This window comes from Pleurodeles waltl, chromosome 5 (assembly GCF_031143425.1).
Source record: "Pleurodeles waltl isolate 20211129_DDA chromosome 5, aPleWal1.hap1.20221129, whole genome shotgun sequence".
In the NCBI taxonomy this organism is placed as follows: Eukaryota; Metazoa; Chordata; class Amphibia; order Caudata; family Salamandridae; genus Pleurodeles; species Pleurodeles waltl.
In genome coordinates this window covers 446,677,177-446,696,877 of record NC_090444.1, presented here as the reverse complement: position 1 = coordinate 446,696,877, position 19,701 = coordinate 446,677,177, and the positions used below count along the sequence as shown (strand labels likewise).

Genomic DNA, 19,701 nt, shown 5'->3' with positions numbered 1-19,701 from the left:
TTACACAAACCTTTGAACTCTGGCAAAATGAAATGGTAGATAGGGGGACAAGAAAAGGGCAAAGAGAAAAACTCTAAAACTAAAAAGTGTGATGGTCACTGAAGCACATACAACAAAATAGGAAACAGACATAAAATTACTTAGAAAATTGTTTTTATTTTTAACCTGAAGAGAGCTGCATGGATATAATTTTGTAAACTGAACATTGTTGTTTGACCAAGTTTGTTCTTTAAGATAACCACATTCAATATGCTAAGGGCTGCAAATGAAGCCCAAAATGAATCCTGAAGTTTTATTCAAAAGGGAGAAGTATTGGGCGCCTATCATTATGAAATAGTGGCAAGACAGAAAATGGTAGCTAAACATTTACTACACACAATCCACATTTCACCGCAGGTTATCCATTGCATGAAGAGAATACTTAACTTGTACTGACACTCTATGGCCATATTATTATGCATAAAAGTCAGCAGTGGTTTGTGGCTCTCTTTGTTCACCCTGTATTATAGAATGACTGCAGACGTCTGTGCAGACCCTTCAATGCGATGTAGATCACACCAGTGCAAATGTTGGTCGGTATTATCCGTGGAGGGTAGGCGGGGGCAGGTTCACCTCTGCACATTTGCTCTCCTAAGGGTAGTGAGACGGGGAGCGCAAGGATCCAAGGGTTACTGCAGACACTCCCATGCAGGTGGGTGCAGTTACACACTGCATCTGCCTGCGGAGGTTCCCTATCTTTAACATGTGACTCGTTCCACAGAAAGATGGGGTTGCAGATTTGAACAGTTAAATTACTGCATTTTTGATCACTGATGCTTTCTTATCAGTCCCGGCTCAAACTTTGAGAGAGTGCATTTCTTCTCCAATGCTAGAGCGTGCTGTCCCTGTCTTCACCAAGCACATACAACTGAGCGTGCAACACATCAGAGACAGGGACAGTGCACCGCACATCAAATCTGGAACCAACTAGGCAAATGATACTTCGCCACTCTACTTCCCTCATGATGTGACCACGTGTTGCTTGAAGGGGTAACTTGGAAGCAAAACCGCACTCACTCCTACCCTCCTGACACATGGAGAACTTTGCTGCCCACCTGGTACTAAGGTAGTATCAATAAAAATACTGTAGCAACTTAAACACACTGTGGTATTAAACTACATTCAAACAGCCCCAGTTTATAAACATTAGACAGTGAGCCGGAAGAAAATAACATCTACAAAGCAACCTGACATATAGGGTAATTTATAGCAAGGGGGGGCATTTCTGGAGGAAGGAGTGACCGTTGTATGAACCATTCATATTACCCCAAAGTAACAATTACAATTTAAAGTAGAAGGCTTTTAAATAACTCCCGAGGCACATTTCTCAGCACTTTTAATCTGCTGAATCACACCAAGCATGAGTCACTAGAAACTGGCCCCTGGTTTAACAAGTGGGCAACTACTTTATAAATTTTTGTTGCAAAGAGAAATAAAATGAGAAAAACTCAGTGCTCTGCTGGTCCAGATGAAAAGAAATGTGGTGTTGATACTAAGCTAATTTTTGTTGGTTGAGCTCATGGGCCCATGAAAGTATCCTTCTTCAGATCAACAACGTTTAACTCTGGTCCTGAAAACTCACACATACTAGTAACATATGTATATGATTTGTGGCTGTCTAATAAAATGTTTCACCACCCCACAGAAATGCATTTTACAAACAGACTGTGTGAGCAAACATCACAATCTGTTTAATTCAAGCTTAAAAAGCAGGCAAAAGCTAGATCCCAATGCGTACTACCACCTCACTATATGTGTAAGTGCCAAGACATGGCCAGCATGCCCAGAGGAAGTATTTGCTCAAGCTAAGAACAGCAAAACAGCTCCGTGGGTCTTAAATGATTACATATGTTACTCATGACATTTTGCTGAGGCAAGCATTTCAGTATGTTGCATTACCTACAGGGGAAAGTTAGCCAAAATATCATTATTTCACTTTTTAATACCAAAAGCAAGGTCCTCACTGTCAACCTATTTAAATATTAAATAAAAGTTGTTTTTTTTCTTTTCATAAATAGGATTGTCACTTACTTTTTCCCTACAGAGTTGATTCTCCCCTACAACTTTATTTTTCCTGGGACTGGACTTCAAATTTGAACGCATTCCATTTTCTGTAAATCTCTGAATACTGAGGGGAATTGGCAAATACTATTCCGTTTTTGCTTTCCTCGTACATGCCACCTACAGCCTTACACCGCATGAAAAGACAGGAATGGGTGCGCCAAAAGTTGATCGGTTATTTTTAGTACAACTTTGACATTCTGTCTGAATCTGCTCCTTTGTTTAAGTCTTCAACTGTGACTTCAATTCCGGTCCCCGAGATCTCAAAGTCTGAACGGAGAAAAATGAAGTGATGGGATTTTTGCCAACTGGCAACAACAGCTCGTACCAATTTTTTTTGTTTTCATTTGAGTGCATGTTCGTTTACCTTTAGCACAAATACGAACACATTGTTTACATTTATAAAGGCTGCTCCAGGTGCAGTTACGGTAAAGGCTAAATTTAACAAAAACAATTCCCAACTCTAGGCAAGCATGTGCAGTTCTTCCAAAAACACACGTTATCACGTTTTATTTTTTCCGGTAACCGAAGTTTTGATTTTTTAAGAATGGTGCGTACGAGTCGGATCCTTTCACACACCCATGGCACATTTACGGTCATACGGGCATGCCTGGAACTCTGCTCTGGTTCTCGCGTTCGCATCTAAATATCTCATGGCAAGTTCCAATATGGGAAAAAAACGACTACAGAAAATTCGAAACAAAACTGAAGAACACTTACACTAATCAGCTCCCAGCGAAAAACCCCACAGCTTCAACACAGTTAATTCGTGGCCTGCCCCCAAAACATGTTCATGTGGACAAATAAAGCAAGGACTTTCCTTTATAGACTTTTGGCAATGTAACCGTTTCAAGCCTTTAGTTTGTAAAGAGTGCAATCAGGCCTATCACAATCTTAAAAGGGGGTGTGAGGGGAGAGGAGGGGAGGGGGAGCGGCAAGCTGTCCTGAAAAGCGTTCATTTAGTGCAGCAAAAAGAAGACCACCTGGAGAATGAAAGACAAAGTGAGAGGTATTAGAGCGTCCGTCTTCACAGACGAAAACATCAGCGGCGAGAAAACAAAAGCGCAGACAGGCTTCCCTGACTTTTTTTTTTGTTTGCATGGAAGTGGTCAAATTAAACAGTCGAATTTAACCATATTAACAAACAACGAACAAAAGCGTCCCCAGGCTATCAGAGGAGACCGTGACCTGTGGGGTCAAAGGGTGCAGGCGGGCTTCTCCGTGTCATGTAGCTGAAGGAGTTCAAAGACTGGGAAGGGGAAGCCCTCACAGGGAGGCGATGGGGGCGGGGCCTCGCAGATTACCGCACAGTCACGCCAAGTTTCTCCAGCACCCGCACTCCCTTCTCCTCGTACTCCTCTCTGGTCATCCAGAAGTTGTCCTTATCCTTCATGATGTCCGCCAGAACGGCACCCCCTAGAAACACCATGTGTTTGCGACGAGGGGGGTCCTCGATGCGGATTTTGAATTTCTAAAATGCAGAAGAGAAAAGAGATTACGTGTTATCGTTTACCTTATCGTCCCAGTCATGCAACAGCTAATGTGCTCTGGGTTTAATTACAACAATATGGGTGAAATCACCCATATTGTTGTCACTAAGGTTTCCACTAAAAGCAGGAATGTTTAAGATACCATTTCCCCCTCCCCCCCACCCGGCCCCCAGGGTGGTATGCATACTTTAAGGGTGCAAATCCACTACTCAAGGTTCCTCTCGTGTTTTAAATAACAAAGTCCATAGGGTGCACAGTTTCATTTTAATACATTAGATTTTAAAGGGCCCAGTGGCTGTTTAAACCACAACCTCTTACAGTGACAGGACGTGTCACACAATGCAGTCATCTTCAGAGTTGAACCGATGAAGATGCTTCTCAAAGGAAACAAAAATGTGATATGGAAACATTTGCACAGCAGGTGTCCAACTCCTCTGTGGAGTTTTTGCAGCCTTGTGACCCCTTGAATTATTTGTTAAATGGATAAATTCCCGCAGGACAATTGTGACAGCCACATGTGCCTTCTCTTAACCAGACTTGTCTCCTCCTTCAGGCATACTCCACTGCCTCCAAGACATCAGACGGTGGAAGTTATTATGAAGTTGCAGTTCTGTTACTTTCACAGTAAACTCTATCTTGGCAGGCGTTTGTCATTTGAGATATAGTGATATCTATATTTAAGGGAGGCTAACGTCCTCCAGATGCCACGGCTAATTTGGATACTCCTTATGTGAATGTGTGCGATTTATGTCGGCACATATCGAACGCCATGTGGTTTAACCTGCAGCCATTTAGTTATTTCCATGTTAAACTGTTTGAGCTCCCTTGCTTCCGATATGTAAAGGCCTCGTTTTCATGCCTCTTATGGCAAAGCTGGAATTTTCAATCAAGATAGCACAGTATGCGACACGCCAGTTGCAGCATCTTTTCTCAAGGTCTTTTTGCACTCTTCGTTTAAGAAAGCCGTGCATCTGCCAACACCACTACTTTTTTGGTTTCAGTAATGTGTATCCTCCTCTGACTATGTCAGACTATGAATCTTCTCAAAACTGATTTGCTTCCACTACCCTTGCACACGAACCACAGAAAAAAATGGACATGACTTGCACCCAACTTCAACCCCGACCTAGGAAATCCTACTTCACGGAGCAACTGCACAAAGCACATCTGACCCCAAGAAATCATGAAAATAGAATTCCAACAAATCCCAGAATGCCATGACGACACTGTATGCTTACGCTAAAAAATGTACGTCTATCCTTTGTTTTCTTTAAATACACCAATCAAACCTAGAAGTAGCAAACCACTAACATCTAAGAATACCTCTTCTGTTACATTCTGAATGGAAAAGTTTGTCTGCATATACCCAAAATGGTCTTTTCTGTACTACTCTACCTGCTTGAGTATCCCACATATATCCAATGCCTGTAACATATTTATAGGCCCTGCCCAAAATTAGCGAGAAGTAACCCATCACTGTGATACCTAAAACCACCTTCTCACAATAAACCCTTATACCACACTACTCACTTTTCATATACCATACAAAAACACCAACAGATCAGAAGACAACTCCTGGCAATGATCAACCAGTCATACATTATGCCCATGACCATCGATTAAAGGCTTTCCCGCCACAACTTTGAGGCCTCACCTACAACTGACAGTCATCTACCCCACCGGCAAAAGAGTAGTTTGAACCAAAACTGATTACACTCAACAATAACTCCCCCAACACCAATCTCAAATGGACACTTCTAATCACAAACAGATGACTGTGGTATAAGTACTCAAAATAAGGTCACTCGACTACATTTCGGCTTTCTTCGTTGTAGCTTTGCTGACACCAAGTAAGAACCTCTTCATTCCACATATTTTTGAACTTACTACTACAAGGACCATAGCTCAGCAAGGGAGGTAGTGTCGAATGTACCCAAAGGGATTACCACCTTAATACCTTACTCCACTGCAAAACATACCTCCCCCACATCCAAAAGCAAAATCATCAACATCATTTACTTTCAGTTTCAAAGGTATCCTCCACTACCCTCACTACCAAACCCAGCATGCGTGAAACAATCCTCACCTCTTTTGAGGAACTCTCAATGTTCTGGGTACTTCACTGGCATCACCTTCAATAAAGATACAGCAGATACTCAACCAACCCCAGAATAATGAGATCTCACATGACCTTGCCCTCCTATCTAACTGCCTCACCCAAATTAAATGCAGAGAACAAGGTTCTCCAACCGGTTGGTTCATGGCTTGACTAACACTTTAGTGCCCTATCATTGTCGTTTTGTTTATTTTTTAGGCCTTTTGATGCCTCTTGTCTGTCCTAGTTCTTCATCATACGAACCAGCTGCCCCCACTGGCTATCTGCACCTATCTGGGGTGGGCAATGCAGCTGGTGTTGGCCTAGCATGAGTGGTGTTAGCCTGCCCACAGAGACCCATGATGCCTGCCTTCTGCTGTCCAGCATCTCGCTTTGATCCTGCCTGACCTGCCAGCCGGATCTGCAGCCATGAAGGAACAATTGCCTTTACATACCACAGCGCAGAAGATGCAGAGCTTGCCACCTTAGGCACAACCAGACAGACATCAGGTTTATGGCCAAGAAAAACTTTATTTAAAAAAGAAAAAAAAGATGCCTGTGCGCTGCTTTATTCAAGGCATCTGAAATACAAGCAGGACTTTGTTTATTTAAAAAAAATATATATTTCAAATACCGTTATGATTTAATCATTAAATTAAAACAAAATTTCACATGTACCTTTTATTTTAAATTAATAATGTACCTTGCAAGTTGTTCCTGGCCAAACACCAGAACCAGGAACATCATTTTATGTATCTTTTCATAACATTTTAATGAAATAATGGGAGAAATCTAAATTTAAGTTCCTGCCTCTGGTTCGTGCCCAGTGAGAACTTCCAAGAGGTGCTTTATAAAAAAAAAAAAAAGTTCATGCAAAACGATGCTTTAATTTAATGATATAATGAGAGAAATTTAAAATGAAGCATTCATTTTATGGCAAATGAATATATTGGCTTAACACTTCGCTTTAAATTTATCACATTTAAATAAGTACCCCACCCTTGCAGCAGTCATAATCTACAGTTGTAAAGAACGCTAACAACTTAACAGTGAGAGCTGAGAATGGGCGTTCTTTGACCCCTTCCTTGCATGAGCAATGACTTAAAAATAATGCAAACAGTGACACAAAAGTCATACATACATATGATAAAATCTTCTAAAAATGATAATGTTTATTTCTCCTACATGCCGAAACATTTCATATGAACATCAGATTATATATCACTACATCGAGAGGCATTTTGATAACCTCTGAACACGAAACCATCATGGACTACAACCATCCCTGGTGATACCGCTATATTAATGAACTGAGTGGCAAGTCATGTGCACCATACATGTGGCATTGGCTATTATTACATGGAGCAATTTTATAATATGTCAGGAGAGATTTTCGTACGATGCACACCCTGAACTCTGGCATTTCAAGGTTCCAATGTGTGATCATGTAGAAATAGGAGGCATGATGTAATAAAATAATTGTATTGCAGCATTTATATAGCGCTCACTACCCTTATGTGGGGGCACTGGAGCACTTACCTACATGGTCAGCAAGCTAATACATGTAGGGTAAGTAGTTGCAAAGGTCTTATCTTTTTTGTGTGATCATATATGGAAAGTGTTTCCATGTTGCCCATGATGATCACGGAGGTGCGGTTACCGAGTTATGGAATGTAGCAGTGTGGGGGAATGTAAAGGTGTGAGAGTCAGCTGTTTATGGTTTTTAGTATGGTGGCTGCTTTTAACAACTCTGCAGGTCCGTATGATTTCTTATGAATGTAGTCTGCTAAGCTGGTTACTTCAGAAGTCAGGAGCCCACAATTTGTTGAAGTGGGAAACCAGGACTAACACCAGGCTTTCTGATTTCATACTGTGCATTGCAGACACTAAATTGGTATCTCTATCTCTAGTCAATGGAGTTGGGAATGGGAAGACTCTGGGAATGACACACAAGTTGCTCAGCCTTTATTAGTTCATGATGATTTTAACAGATCAAAAGTAGCTCTCACTACAGAAACGGTTGAAGACCCCTGGCCTATACCATGGGTTTCCATTGCAGTTTGAGGGTGGGGTTCAGACCAAAGTTTCTGGATATCCAGACATTTATTTATAGTTGTAGGAAAATGGCTCCTTGTTGCAGGCACTTTTTGCCTGATATTGATGCTGACTTGACAGAGTGTGCTGGGACCCTGCTAACCAGGCCCCAGCACCAGTGTTCTTTCACAAAAAATGTACCATTGTTTCCACAATTGGCACACCCCGGGCACACAGATAAGTCTCTTGTAAAAGGTACCAGTGGTACCAAGGGCCCTGTGACCAGGGAAGGTCCCTAAGGGCTGCAGCACGTGTTGTACCACCCTAAGGGACCCCTCACCTAACACATGCACACTGCCAGTGCAGATTGTGTGGAGAAAAAGGCAAATTCGATATGGCATTCCCCTCAGGATGCCATGAACACAAAATACTGCCCGTGGCATAGGTAAGTCACCCCTATAGCAGGTATTAAAGCGCTAAGGCAGGGTGCACTATACCACAGATGAGGACATAGCAGCATTAGCAATATGCCCCTACAGTGTCTAAGTCCATTCATAGACATTGTAAGTACAGTGTGGCCATATCAAGGATATGGTCTGGGAGTTTGTCAAAATGAACTCCACAGTTCCATAATGGCTACACTGAACACTGGGAAGTTTGGTATCAAACGTCTCAGAATAATAAACCCACACCGATGCCAGTGCTGGATTTATTAAAAAGTGCAAACAGAGGGCATCTTAGAGATGCCCCCTGTATGTTACCCAATCCTCCAGTGCAGGACTGACTGGTCTGTGCCAGCCTGCCACTGAGAGACACGTTTCTGACCCCCTGGGGTGAGAGCCTTTGTGCTCTCTGGGGCCAGAAACAAAGCCTGCACTGGGTGGAGGTGCTTCACACCTCCCCCTGCAGGAACTGTAACACCTAGCAGTGAGCCTCAAAGGCTCAGGGTTCCTGTTACAATGCACCCGGGCACTCCAGCTAGTGGAGATGCCCAGCCCCCGACAAAGCCCCACTTTTGGCAGCAAGTCCAGAGGGGTAATGAGAAAAACAAGGAGAAGTCACCCCCTCAGCCAGGCCACCCCTAAGGTGTCCAGAGCTGAAGTGACCCCCTTCTTGAGAAATCCTCCATCTTGCTTTGGAGGATTAGGCCCAATAGGGATAGGGATGTGCCCCCCCCCTCCCCACAGGGAGTGGGTACAAGGAGGGTGTAGCCAGACTCGGGGACAGTAGCCATTGGCTACTGCCCTCTAACCTTAACACATCCCTAAATTTAGTATTTAGGGGCGAACCTGAACCCAGGATTTCAGATTCCTGAGGATCTACAAAGAAAAAGGACTACTTAGCTGAAAAACCCCGCGGAGGAGAAGGAAGACGACAACTGCTTTGGCCCCAGCCCTATTGGCCTGTATCCTACTTCAGAGAACCTGCACCAGCGACGCATCCTGCGGGCCCAGAAACCTCTGACGACTCAGAGGACTGCCCTGCACCTAAGAAGGATCAAGAACTCCCCTGGACAGCAGACCTGTCCAACCACAAAAGAAGAAATCATCTTTAAAGGGACTCCCACCTCACTCCAGAAGCGGAGTTCCTAACACTTTGCACCAGATGCCCCTGGCCCGTGTCCAGAGAAACCAACGGCCCAGAGAGGATCCCCAGGTGATGCCAACAACGTGTCTACCCTGGGCTGACCTCCCTGCATCCCCACGACGATGCCTGCAGAGGGAATCCTGAGGACCTCCCTGACTGCCCGGGACGTAGATATCCGACGCCTGGAGAAGCACTGCCCGACAGCCCCCAGGCCTGTGAGAAACCGACCACTGGTACAGCAGTGACCAGCAGGCGACCCTCATCAGTGCCCAGTCGGTGGCTGGCCCGAGAAGTCCCCCCGTACCCTGCCTGCAACGTCTGAGTGACCACCGGGTCCTTCCATTGAAACCTATTGAACACCCGACGCTGTGTTTGCCCACTGCACCCGTCCGCCCCTGTGCCGCTGAGGGTGTGTGTTGTGTGCCTACTTGGGGACCCATAGTGCTGTACCAAACCCCCCTGGTATGCCGTACGAGGACACGGGTACTTACCAGCCAGCAGACCGGAACCGGAGCACCCCGTCTCCATAGGCGCCCTTGTTATTTTGGCTCCTCTTTGACCTCTGCACCTGACCAGCCCCGTATTGCTGGGTGTTTGGGGTTGACTTGAACCCCTAACAGTGGGCTACCTATGCCCCGGAGACTAAACTTGTAAGTGCTTTACTTACCGTAATAACTAATCTGTACGTACCTCCCCCAGGAACTGTTGAAAACTGCACTTACTATTGTCCACTTTTAAAATAGCTTATGGCCATTTTATGAAAAACTGTGTACATTACTTTTTTGGTTCAAAGTTCTAAGGATTACTATGCAAAGTACCTTTCATTTAATGTACTTACCTGCAACCTGAATCTTGTGGTTCTCAAAATAAATTAACAAAATAATATTTTTCTATGTAAAAACCTATTACCCTGGAGTTAAGTCATTGAGTGTGTGTCCTCACTTATTGTTTGTGTGTGTACAACAAATGCTTAACACTACCCTCTGATAAGCCTAACTGCTCGACCACACTACCACAAATAGAGCATTAGTATTATCTATTATTGCCTCTGTCAAGCCTCTTGGAGAACCCCTGGACTCTGTGCACACTATATCTCATTTTGATATAGTATATACAGAGCCAGCTCCCTACAATAGTGACTTAAAATGAAGCTAATTTGTAGAGTCAATGACTAGTCGGAACATTTGGTATAGACCTGTCCCTCCAAAACCTACAATGAGCTCCCTTGACCTACACCTTATCTTATCATCCCAAGGTATACCGTCATTCGTTCATCCTTTTCATCACTGACATTTTCCCTTCCATACCAAAATTGTACTTGGGTCAAATATATATTTTTGACATCAAGACAACCATACAATCCCACATCAACAATTTGCCTAGAACCCCTACATCCTATGTGCAACTGAGGACAACATCAACAGCTTGCTCAACATCCTCCTTAGCAAAACCAATAAAAGTAGCCCTATACTGCCATTCCCAAGGGTTCTTATGCATACCTAATAATTCAGTGACTGATGAAAGTATGGCTGATGTGATCTGAACACAAATCAAGGTCCAAAAAAAAACAATACATGTACCAACAGCTCTCCTGATGGAAACAAAAATCCATGAGAAACTCTCATGACTATAATTTGCTCAAACTTATAAGCATCACAGCACCAGTTGCAATATGTCAGTCATATCATCAAAAATGTATACCTAGAAAAGGTGTATGTAAACCAAAAAAAGCTCACCAAACAACTAACTAAATTCTTCACTCCATGGGACCCCTGTTGGCCTCTCCCCACTTAACCTAAACTCTTCCTCTGACTTCATTTGCAAGCTCCTTATCATGATCAAAACTTTTCTTCCATTATTTCTATCTGTTTGTAAGGCTCAGACAATTTGGATTTCCACCACTGCAAACATGTGCTATGGTCCTTCCAAGCACTATGATCAGAGATGTAAGGTCTTCAATTAAATCAGGTACTTTGAAAAAATGTTCAAAACATACTGTGCACATTCACTCTTAAGAAAACATCCCCAGCACCAGCTGTACTACTACCGATCTACAGCCTGTGGTAGCACAGCTGTAACAATAAACGGTGATCCAAAACAATGTGGATGTTTGCAAGGTATGCCTCAGACCGCAAGCACAGTAGTTGAAGTCATCTTTTTGTTGGGGGATGAGGAGGAATCTTCATTCAGGAGAAGTAGAATACATTATTGGCAGCGCCGACTAGCACCAGAGCCCCTTAAATGACTCAGTATGACAGGACAAATATGTCTCATTCTTAAGGCAGCAGCAATGACCTGCTTCTACCATTTACTTTCCATTTCGATTTATACCTTATTGACTCATGAACTTTCTTTGAGGCCACTGCCCATTTTCTGCCCTCACACATATGAAAACAGAATCTACCTACCTCCTTGAGGGTTTAAGGACCAGTTTAAGCCTCTTAAAGACTAGACATCAGAGCATAGTATCTGGGGAAGGTGGGCTCAACCTAAAGGTCTCCAATGCAAAGGTCAACCTGTTAGGTAGCTAATGCATGCTGCAGTCATCCACAAACTACCTGCCATCATCAACAAACATCCTTTTACATCCAAAAATATGCACCCACATGCATTAACTAACAGTAAAGGTAACTAAAATTAAAGGTTTTTTCTACATTGTTGTAATGTAATGTAAGGTAAGATGGATTTGTAGAGCGCTGCTTGTCACCTGTGAGGGTATCAAGGCGCTGAGTAGATTGGTGTAGGAGTGTGGTGAGGCTGGGTTTGAATACAGGCAGTCTCGATGGTCCCACAAGAAGACTAATTGAATAGCCAGGTCTTCGCCTTATTGCGGGCTTCTGGATGGGGAGTCAGTGAAGTTCTCTGAGGAGTGGTGTGGGTTTGACACCAGAGGTTGAGAACAAGCCTTGCAGTGGCATTTTGGATAGGTTGAAGACTGTGAAGAAGATTGATTGGGATGCAGTAAGAGCCAATCTGACTGCCGTAGTCCAATCTGACTGTGACGGGGGGGCCCGTGTGATGGTATGTCTGGTGTCCAGTGGGAACCACTTGAAGAATTTACTTAACATGCAGAGGAAGTGGAGGAATGAGAAGATGACAGCATTGAACTGGGACTTCATGGTAAGGTTGGTGTCTAGGATGAGGAATGGGTTCCTAGCGTGGTGCTGGTTGGGGAGGTGTCAGTCAAAGATCAGACAGCCACCAGGTGGGATCCCAAGGTGAGTGCTTATTACCGAAGATCAGCACTTCTATTTTGACGCTGTTGAGCTTGAGGCAGTTTTTTTTCGTCCAACTGGCCACACTGGTCATGCATTGTTTGAAGTTTGTCTTGGTGATGACGGTGTCATCTGAGAGGGTAGAGCTGATCGTGGTTCTTCCCAGGTTGTAGATATGGTGGGGGCGGGGGTCTGCGGGAGCCCGAGTGGGCTACCTTCATTATTGCAGTGTCTTTGATGGATAGAGGGTTCCGTGCTGTCAGTTCGTAGTCTTTGGTTAATGAGGTTAGCAGGATGTGAAGGTTGATATGGGGTGGCTTGGTTTCAAAGTTGCTGTACATCTTGGTTATTTTTTTGTGGTAGAAGTCGGAGAGGTTGTTGCAGAGTCCTTGTGTAGGGGTGGTGGTTTGGATTGCGGCTGTTGGGTTGGTGAATTCCTTGATGATGGTGAAAAGTTCCTTGCTGTTGTTGGAGCTAGATTAGATTTTCAGGGTCATGGACCTTTTCTTGGTCTCTTTTACTTGATGGTGAGTGTATAAGTGTGGTGTTTCTTGCAGTAATTCTTCGGGTGGTTCTCCTGGATTATCTGAGTTCCATGGTACCAGCAAGCTTGTTTGCTGGATCTTTTGGGTTTGGTGTTTTTCAGGTGTGACAGGGTATTGGTGCAGGTTATGATCCAGTTGATAAAGTTGTCTGTGTTGCTGATGACGTCATTGGTGGCATCTAGGTTGTTCAGTTGGAGGTTGTTGAGCCATTCCCTTTCTGTAACTTTCTTCCAGCAGAGGCTTGGGATGCTGTTAGACTCCGTACGGGTGGGTGGTGCACATGTTGTGTGGAAGTGGATGATGGAGTGGTCCGTCCATGTGAATGGAGTGATCTGGTTGACTTTAACCTTGTTGCTGGAGAAGATGGGGTGCAGTGTGTGGATGGCACTGTGTATGGGACTTTTTAGACACTGGTTGAGGCTGATGTTCTGTAGACATTCGAGCACGTCCATGGAGTTGGAGTCTGTAGGGTAGCTGGGATGAAAGTTGAGATCACCTAGTAGTATGAAGTCTTTAGGTGTCCATTGCGAGGGGTGTGGTGAGGTCAGTGATGATGTTGCTCAAGTGGGTGCCAGTTCCTCTGGACCAGTAGGCAAGGGTGTCTTTGGTAGTGGTTTTACTGTCTGTCTGAAGCTTGAAGTGCATGCGTTCCATAACAGTAGCGTCTGGGTCAGTGTAAGAGGTACACTTGATGGTGTCTCTGTGGATGATGGCTAGTCCCCTTCCTGATTTATGGGGTTGGTCCTGGTGCAGGATTTTGTAGCCATTAGGGATGGTTGAGGGATGTCCGGCGCTAATTGGGGTAGAGCCAGGTTTCAATGAGGAAGAGGGTCTGGTGCGTTGCAGTCGATGACGTCCCAAAACTCAAGAGTGCTTGCAGATTACGCGTGTGTTGAGGAGCATGCACAGAACTCAATATTGTGAGGGGTGGGTGTGTGGTGCTGTGTGAGTGTGGGTCTTGAGTTCTGACTTGGTAAGGAGTGCGGTGTGTATGTGGGCGGTGGGAATGGGTGTGTGGAGGCAGCTGATGTGGCAATGCGGGTAGCCAAAGGGACCCACCGTGGAGTGAGGAGCGGCGCAGCAACAATGTTCCTGGTGATGTCAAGGGATGAGCAGGTGGAATTCATCAGCAGTGTTGTTGCAGGAAATGTTTGGACCAGTGTTCCTGGCGCAGGATGCGGTCCATGCACAGACGAGCTGGCCCGCCTGTGGTGCATCCGCTGTACAGCCTGCACTGTGCCCTTCATTAAGTAGGGCCTTGGAGAGTGGGAGGAGCATGGGAGGGACAGTGAGCGTGCTCAGCAAGAGTAGGAAAGTCTGGTGGTTGGAGCAGGCTGGTCGGTGGGAAAACACGATCAGTGGAACAAGCCAGGGGCAAAGACTGACAGAAAAGATCCAGATGCAAAACATCAGTAAGAAGAGCAACATATGTAAACAGGGGCAGTTAAACAGAGACAGAAAGCAGATGGCACAAACAAGAAAGTGCAGTTACAGAGTTTGGGACAGAACGAACACCTAACAAGGAAAAACTGCAGGAGACAGACACCAACACGAGTCAGAAGGGCAAGGCAAGGAGAGGTCAAGGTTGCACTTAAGCAGAAGAGACGTCTTGGCACCTAATTGTTGCTTATACGAACTTCAGAACCTCCTGTCTCACCTCTAAATGACTACCATGGCATAGCCCAGCAAAGTCCTGCAACAAAATCTCCTTCTATAACTTTAGCAGATGACCTTGAATTACAAACATCTTACGGCTTACCATATCTGTGCACAGATAAAAAGCTGGCAAGACAGACATATACTCCTCCATATTAGCGCCTAACATCACACATACAATCACTCTTGACCATCATTTCCTTCCAGAAAGCCCAAAAAACATTTATGTTGTGAATACTGGCTGTCATGAAGCATAAGGACCCAAACAAAAAACAAAGTGCCTTGTCAGACCTTCGTTGTTTTGTGGCAGACATATGCGTACAAAGCATCAGAAGCAGTGTCGGGGAAGTCCTTAGTTATGCCTCAGTAAGTAAAAGATGCAGTTGTGATTTAACTAAGATCATATGACAGGACTAATGTCCGAGTCTAGACAAACTCAGGACATGCCCAGAGTCTGAACTACACAACCACATCACAAGACATAGAAGAAGTTGTAAAAACATTGCCGCATGAAGGTAATTAAGTCCGGCAGATGGACTTGAAAGCCTTGCAAAGACATTAATTCAATGTGTAATGACATGCATATTTTAATAAAAGGCTTCCCACTTTAGAGATACTCCAGTGTTTTTTTTATTTTTTATTTAAAGCAGAGGAAGTTTAACTACTAAAAGCACATTTCTACAGAATGTAAAGGTAATTTGCAAAGCAGACAGTTTAACATATGGGAAAGAAATCTTACATCCAATTGTCGCTAAAGACTGCTTAATCCATCCAGCCTACCCATTGGTCTACATCTTTTAAATCACCCATTCTTCACTAAGATTCTTTACTGGCTACAGCCACTTGAATCCAGTTACAGCCAGCCCAAATAACTATTTTAAGGTTGTTGTATGCATCCAACAACCATACCATAGCACAGAGCACATCAGACAATGGATGCTACAGCTAGCAATCATATTTTTCAGTCTACTGGCAATGGTAGCATCCAATGCCAGTGCAAAAAAGTATCATCCCGGCACTGACTTTGCCCACATTGCCCCTCTTCATTTCAACCCAGTGACACAGAAAAGTAATTTGAGGAACATAGCCTGCTTCCACATGGAGCCAAGGTATGCTCTCGCACAGGATGTATGAAAAGCCTTGAAATGGACAGCAGTGCAGGCTGAAAAAAGGGGGGTGGGGGATGAACCAAGAAAGGTTCGAAGCAGGCACACCTAGGTCGATGGGTACAGCGAAAGAGGGAAGTTGGGGATCTGGGGATTTGTGGGGAGTGTAAGGTTCTATGTTAAGAATGTCTCATTAAGTGGTCATCAATTTCACTTGTGGGTGCAAAAACGTTATCAATCATTTGTCACCGTCGGATTTCCCTTAACCACATGTATATTCTGACATATTGTCTGTTTACTGTCGCAGTTCTGGTAAACAAAATCACAGGAGTTAAATCTTAAAATGGACAAGGCAATTACACACTTGTCCTGTAACTACAACCTCAACACATTCTGGTGGCTCTGGACGTTTAATGATACTCGTAAATTACTGAATCAAATCAATGCTCTCTATTTTTTTAGATTTTGCCAATATTCTGCTGAGCTACTGACATCCAACAACACACACATAAATACCCATACACAAAGGGGCTTTCGGGCAGCCTTTTAGCCATTGAATACTGTGGTTAGCAGGCTTTAGACACTGGCTAACATAGCTTTCACTCACCGGTGATATCGGCCCAAAGCATTTTGCAGGTGTGTACAACCTAAACGTAGTGCCTCTTCCCATTCTCTCTCTCTTGCACACTTTCTGGCAGAGCTGCGTAACACTGCCACCCGTGCTGCTTTCTGATTTTTCCCTGTCTGTTGTGCTCAGACCTTCCTGAGCCAGTCACTATTATTTTATTTTTGGAGGGCTCTACGATTGCCAAGGGCTACCAGGCCCCACGCATTTCTTTTACAGGCTCCAGCAAAATTATTTTTACTTTGTTTTTCACAAACTGCTTTCAGCCATATTGGAGCTGTAAAGTTAAAAAAAGCTGAAATGGCAAACAGTCCATAAAAACTAAGATCTCACAGGGCAGCCATTTTAGAATGTTTTTTCTTACCATTTTAAAATGGCTGTTACATGCATAGATGCTCATGTACATGTAGAAATGCACTGCTGCCCATTTTGGCTTTTTACGTTTTGCATTTGCACAGTAATGCTAACACAAACAAGCACTGACAAAGCCAATAGGTCAGCATTTACCTTTAAAGGATCAGACCTATTCACTTTGATAATGATTGTTATTTAGAGCTTTTCATTGGCGGATATGCACAGAGCGTAAAAAATATTCCCCAACAGAATTACAGTCATTAAAGGTAATCCTGGAAGTGAGGCAAGGCCTGTGTGATACATAAAACACGTAGTTTTCTTATTCCTTGCCCTTTCAGTTGAAAATTGAACCGTTAACTACAACATCCTACTGAGCAGATGTAAAGACTGGGCTGGAGCTAAAATGTCCTCCTGAAACAAACCCGACTATGCCTGTCAAATTACAGCCAAGGAATCTAACCTCGGGTCCGTAGAATTTGCTTCACCCACCTTGAAATGTAGAGTACCATAATATTCCTCCAGATAACGCTGTTTGTATCCTAAGAGAATTCCTCCAGGAGCATCAAGAAAACCTCAATATATATTGATAACGCCCAAATTATTTTGTAACCAAAAACAAGCCAATGAACAGCACCAAGTATACTACATGTATGAATTACATTTTCGGTTGGCTGAAAGACAGCTTTCTATACTGGAACAGAGCTAAAACCGAAGTCCTGGTATTGGGTGGAACAAATTCTAAGTCAGTCCCTTTCGAATGACCCTGCAGCGTTGGAACATCACCATGTACCAAGATGAATGTACGAAAAGCATAAATCCTATTCGATTCTGGGTTTGCCTTTGTTCTCCAAGTCAAGTCTGTTGTAAAGGCCATCTCTCACAACTGTTTGTCCTCCACGAAGCGTTCCTGCTCCTCTGAATAAATCACTGAGCGAGTTTACGAGAGCTACCCAGGACTCCCAAAGCCCTTAAGGATTAGCTCTCAGATGACTCGAAGTTCAAAACTCAAAGTCCACTACCAGCAGACCTACCCTGCTAGGGAACAGGGCCAGGATAGTTAGAGACTTAGATCTGTTTTACGGTCACTGTTTTCAATCACATTATGTTTTTATTTCTGTGGGCTAATGAACCATCTTCAATAAATATATTTGGTCCAGGTGAATAATATTGCCATTGCAATCAAGTTCAAATTCTTAAACTGTTAACTGGTTTAATAGAATTCAGAATGAGGCTCCGAAAGGGTCTGGAGCACACCACAGTGAAGAGTAATCCCTCATTCAGCCCTTACAAATGATAGAGAACATGAATCAGGCGAGGAACATGACAAGGCCGAAGCAGGTCTATGAAATCCCGATGTGTTCTGTGACGACATAGACTTGCTTTCCTCACGTCACACATGCAGTAGCACCGGGCTTTGCAAGTATGTTTTAGTCGAACTACACCCGGATATATATTATCGCTTTTGTAAACATGTTTCATTGGACCACACCTGACAATATTGTAAAGGCAAATACAGACCAGAAGAGGGCAGAAAAGGCAGATTTCAACTGTCCATGGAAGTGCATTTCTAAGAGGGTCACTGAACACACAAAACAACCTGGCCAGTGTTACAAACTCCAGTCACGCCTGTCTCTCATAAATCGGGAGATCTGCCACCAGCATACAAGAAGAGCTGGAGTAGGCAAGTCTGAAACAACCGCGTGCCAACTGGCAGTAAGTATCACTCGTATCTCGCGCAACATCACTTTGTTTCCGTTCACTTCAGTGTCTGTACACAATGTGTCGGTTAAAATTCTGGGCACATTGCACCCCCTTGCGGTCCTACGAACAAGCTCGTTTCCATTTCATAATAACAAGACAAGGAACCGAAACTCTTCCATGGGATCTTTTTTCAGGAAGCAGGACTTACCGAAAGTTTCTCCACATCACCTTTCAGGACCCGTTCCAGGTAAAGCTGCTTTAGTTCCCGCTCCAGTCGGGAAGGCAGCCCGGGGTACATTGTGGAGCCACCGGACAGAACAATGTGCTTGTAGAACTCGGACCTACGGATGACAACATATTCCATTAAATGCCAGTCTCACAACTGTACACTATTTCTAAACGGCACACAAAACATGGACCGAATACTTAAAATTGTCCGTTATGAAACAGACTATATGTGATTATTTTCATGGTTTAAACTTCAAAGGTAAAATTCAAGAGTTCACCCAGGACAAATTAGCCATATCTGCAAACGTGAAGAGCGGTGGGCTCGGCACCTGCCCATGGTTCTTTCTTCCCAGAAAACCCAAGAGCCCTCACCCCCTTCATGTACAGTACGAGAAGGCAAACCAAAAAATATAGGTTCAAACAACATCTATTTGCCTTGCCATGTTAACACACTTTTAAAAAGAAGAGGAGAGAACGAAAAGTAGTGCCACTAATAAAGGTAGTGGCAGCTGCTGGAGGTTGAGAACAAAAATAAAACAATGTAAAGGGGAATATTCTGCTAATAGGAGAGCCATAATGTGAACTGGCAAGATCTTCAACAAATTCGCTATGAATGCCCCCATCTAAGGTAAAAGGAGGTGCCTTGGCCACCATGGCGGCTGTCGCCTGGGTCTCCACAGAATCAGAATTACAGGTGGAGCTAAATAGAAAGATGGCGGCAACCCTGATTGCACCTGCTGCTGACAAGCAAAATCCAATCTATTTAGTATTAAAGTTATGTGCAGTCTACAGGCAACCCTTCTCCTAATCAAGAGGAAGGGACCTGTAGTGGGCAAACTGCTGCCACTGGCCCACCCTCAATCACTGACACACTAGCAGATGGAAGCTGAAAGACCTCAATGTGTACCACGGGTTTAAAAATATCCAGTGACAACCCCACATTGTAACAGCAAAGTGGTCTGGAC

General features: G+C 44.0%; 1 protein-coding gene across 2 annotated transcripts in view; it reads right to left on the bottom strand.

The window, feature by feature from the left end:
* Nucleotides 1–136: 136 nt before the first annotated feature.
* ACTR2 (actin related protein 2) overlaps nucleotides 137–19,701 on the bottom strand; it is a 167,446-nt gene continuing 147,881 nt past the window's right edge. For both annotated transcript variants that reach the window (XM_069234264.1, XM_069234265.1), the window contains exons 8-9: nucleotides 18,717–18,849; nucleotides 137–3,571 (exon numbers count right to left, since the gene is read on the bottom strand). In XM_069234264.1, the coding sequence (XP_069090365.1) occupies nucleotides 3,401–3,571; nucleotides 18,717–18,849 (304 nt within the window). In that variant the 3' untranslated portion in view covers nucleotides 137–3,400. The remainder of the gene's footprint in view (nucleotides 3,572–18,716; nucleotides 18,850–19,701) is intronic.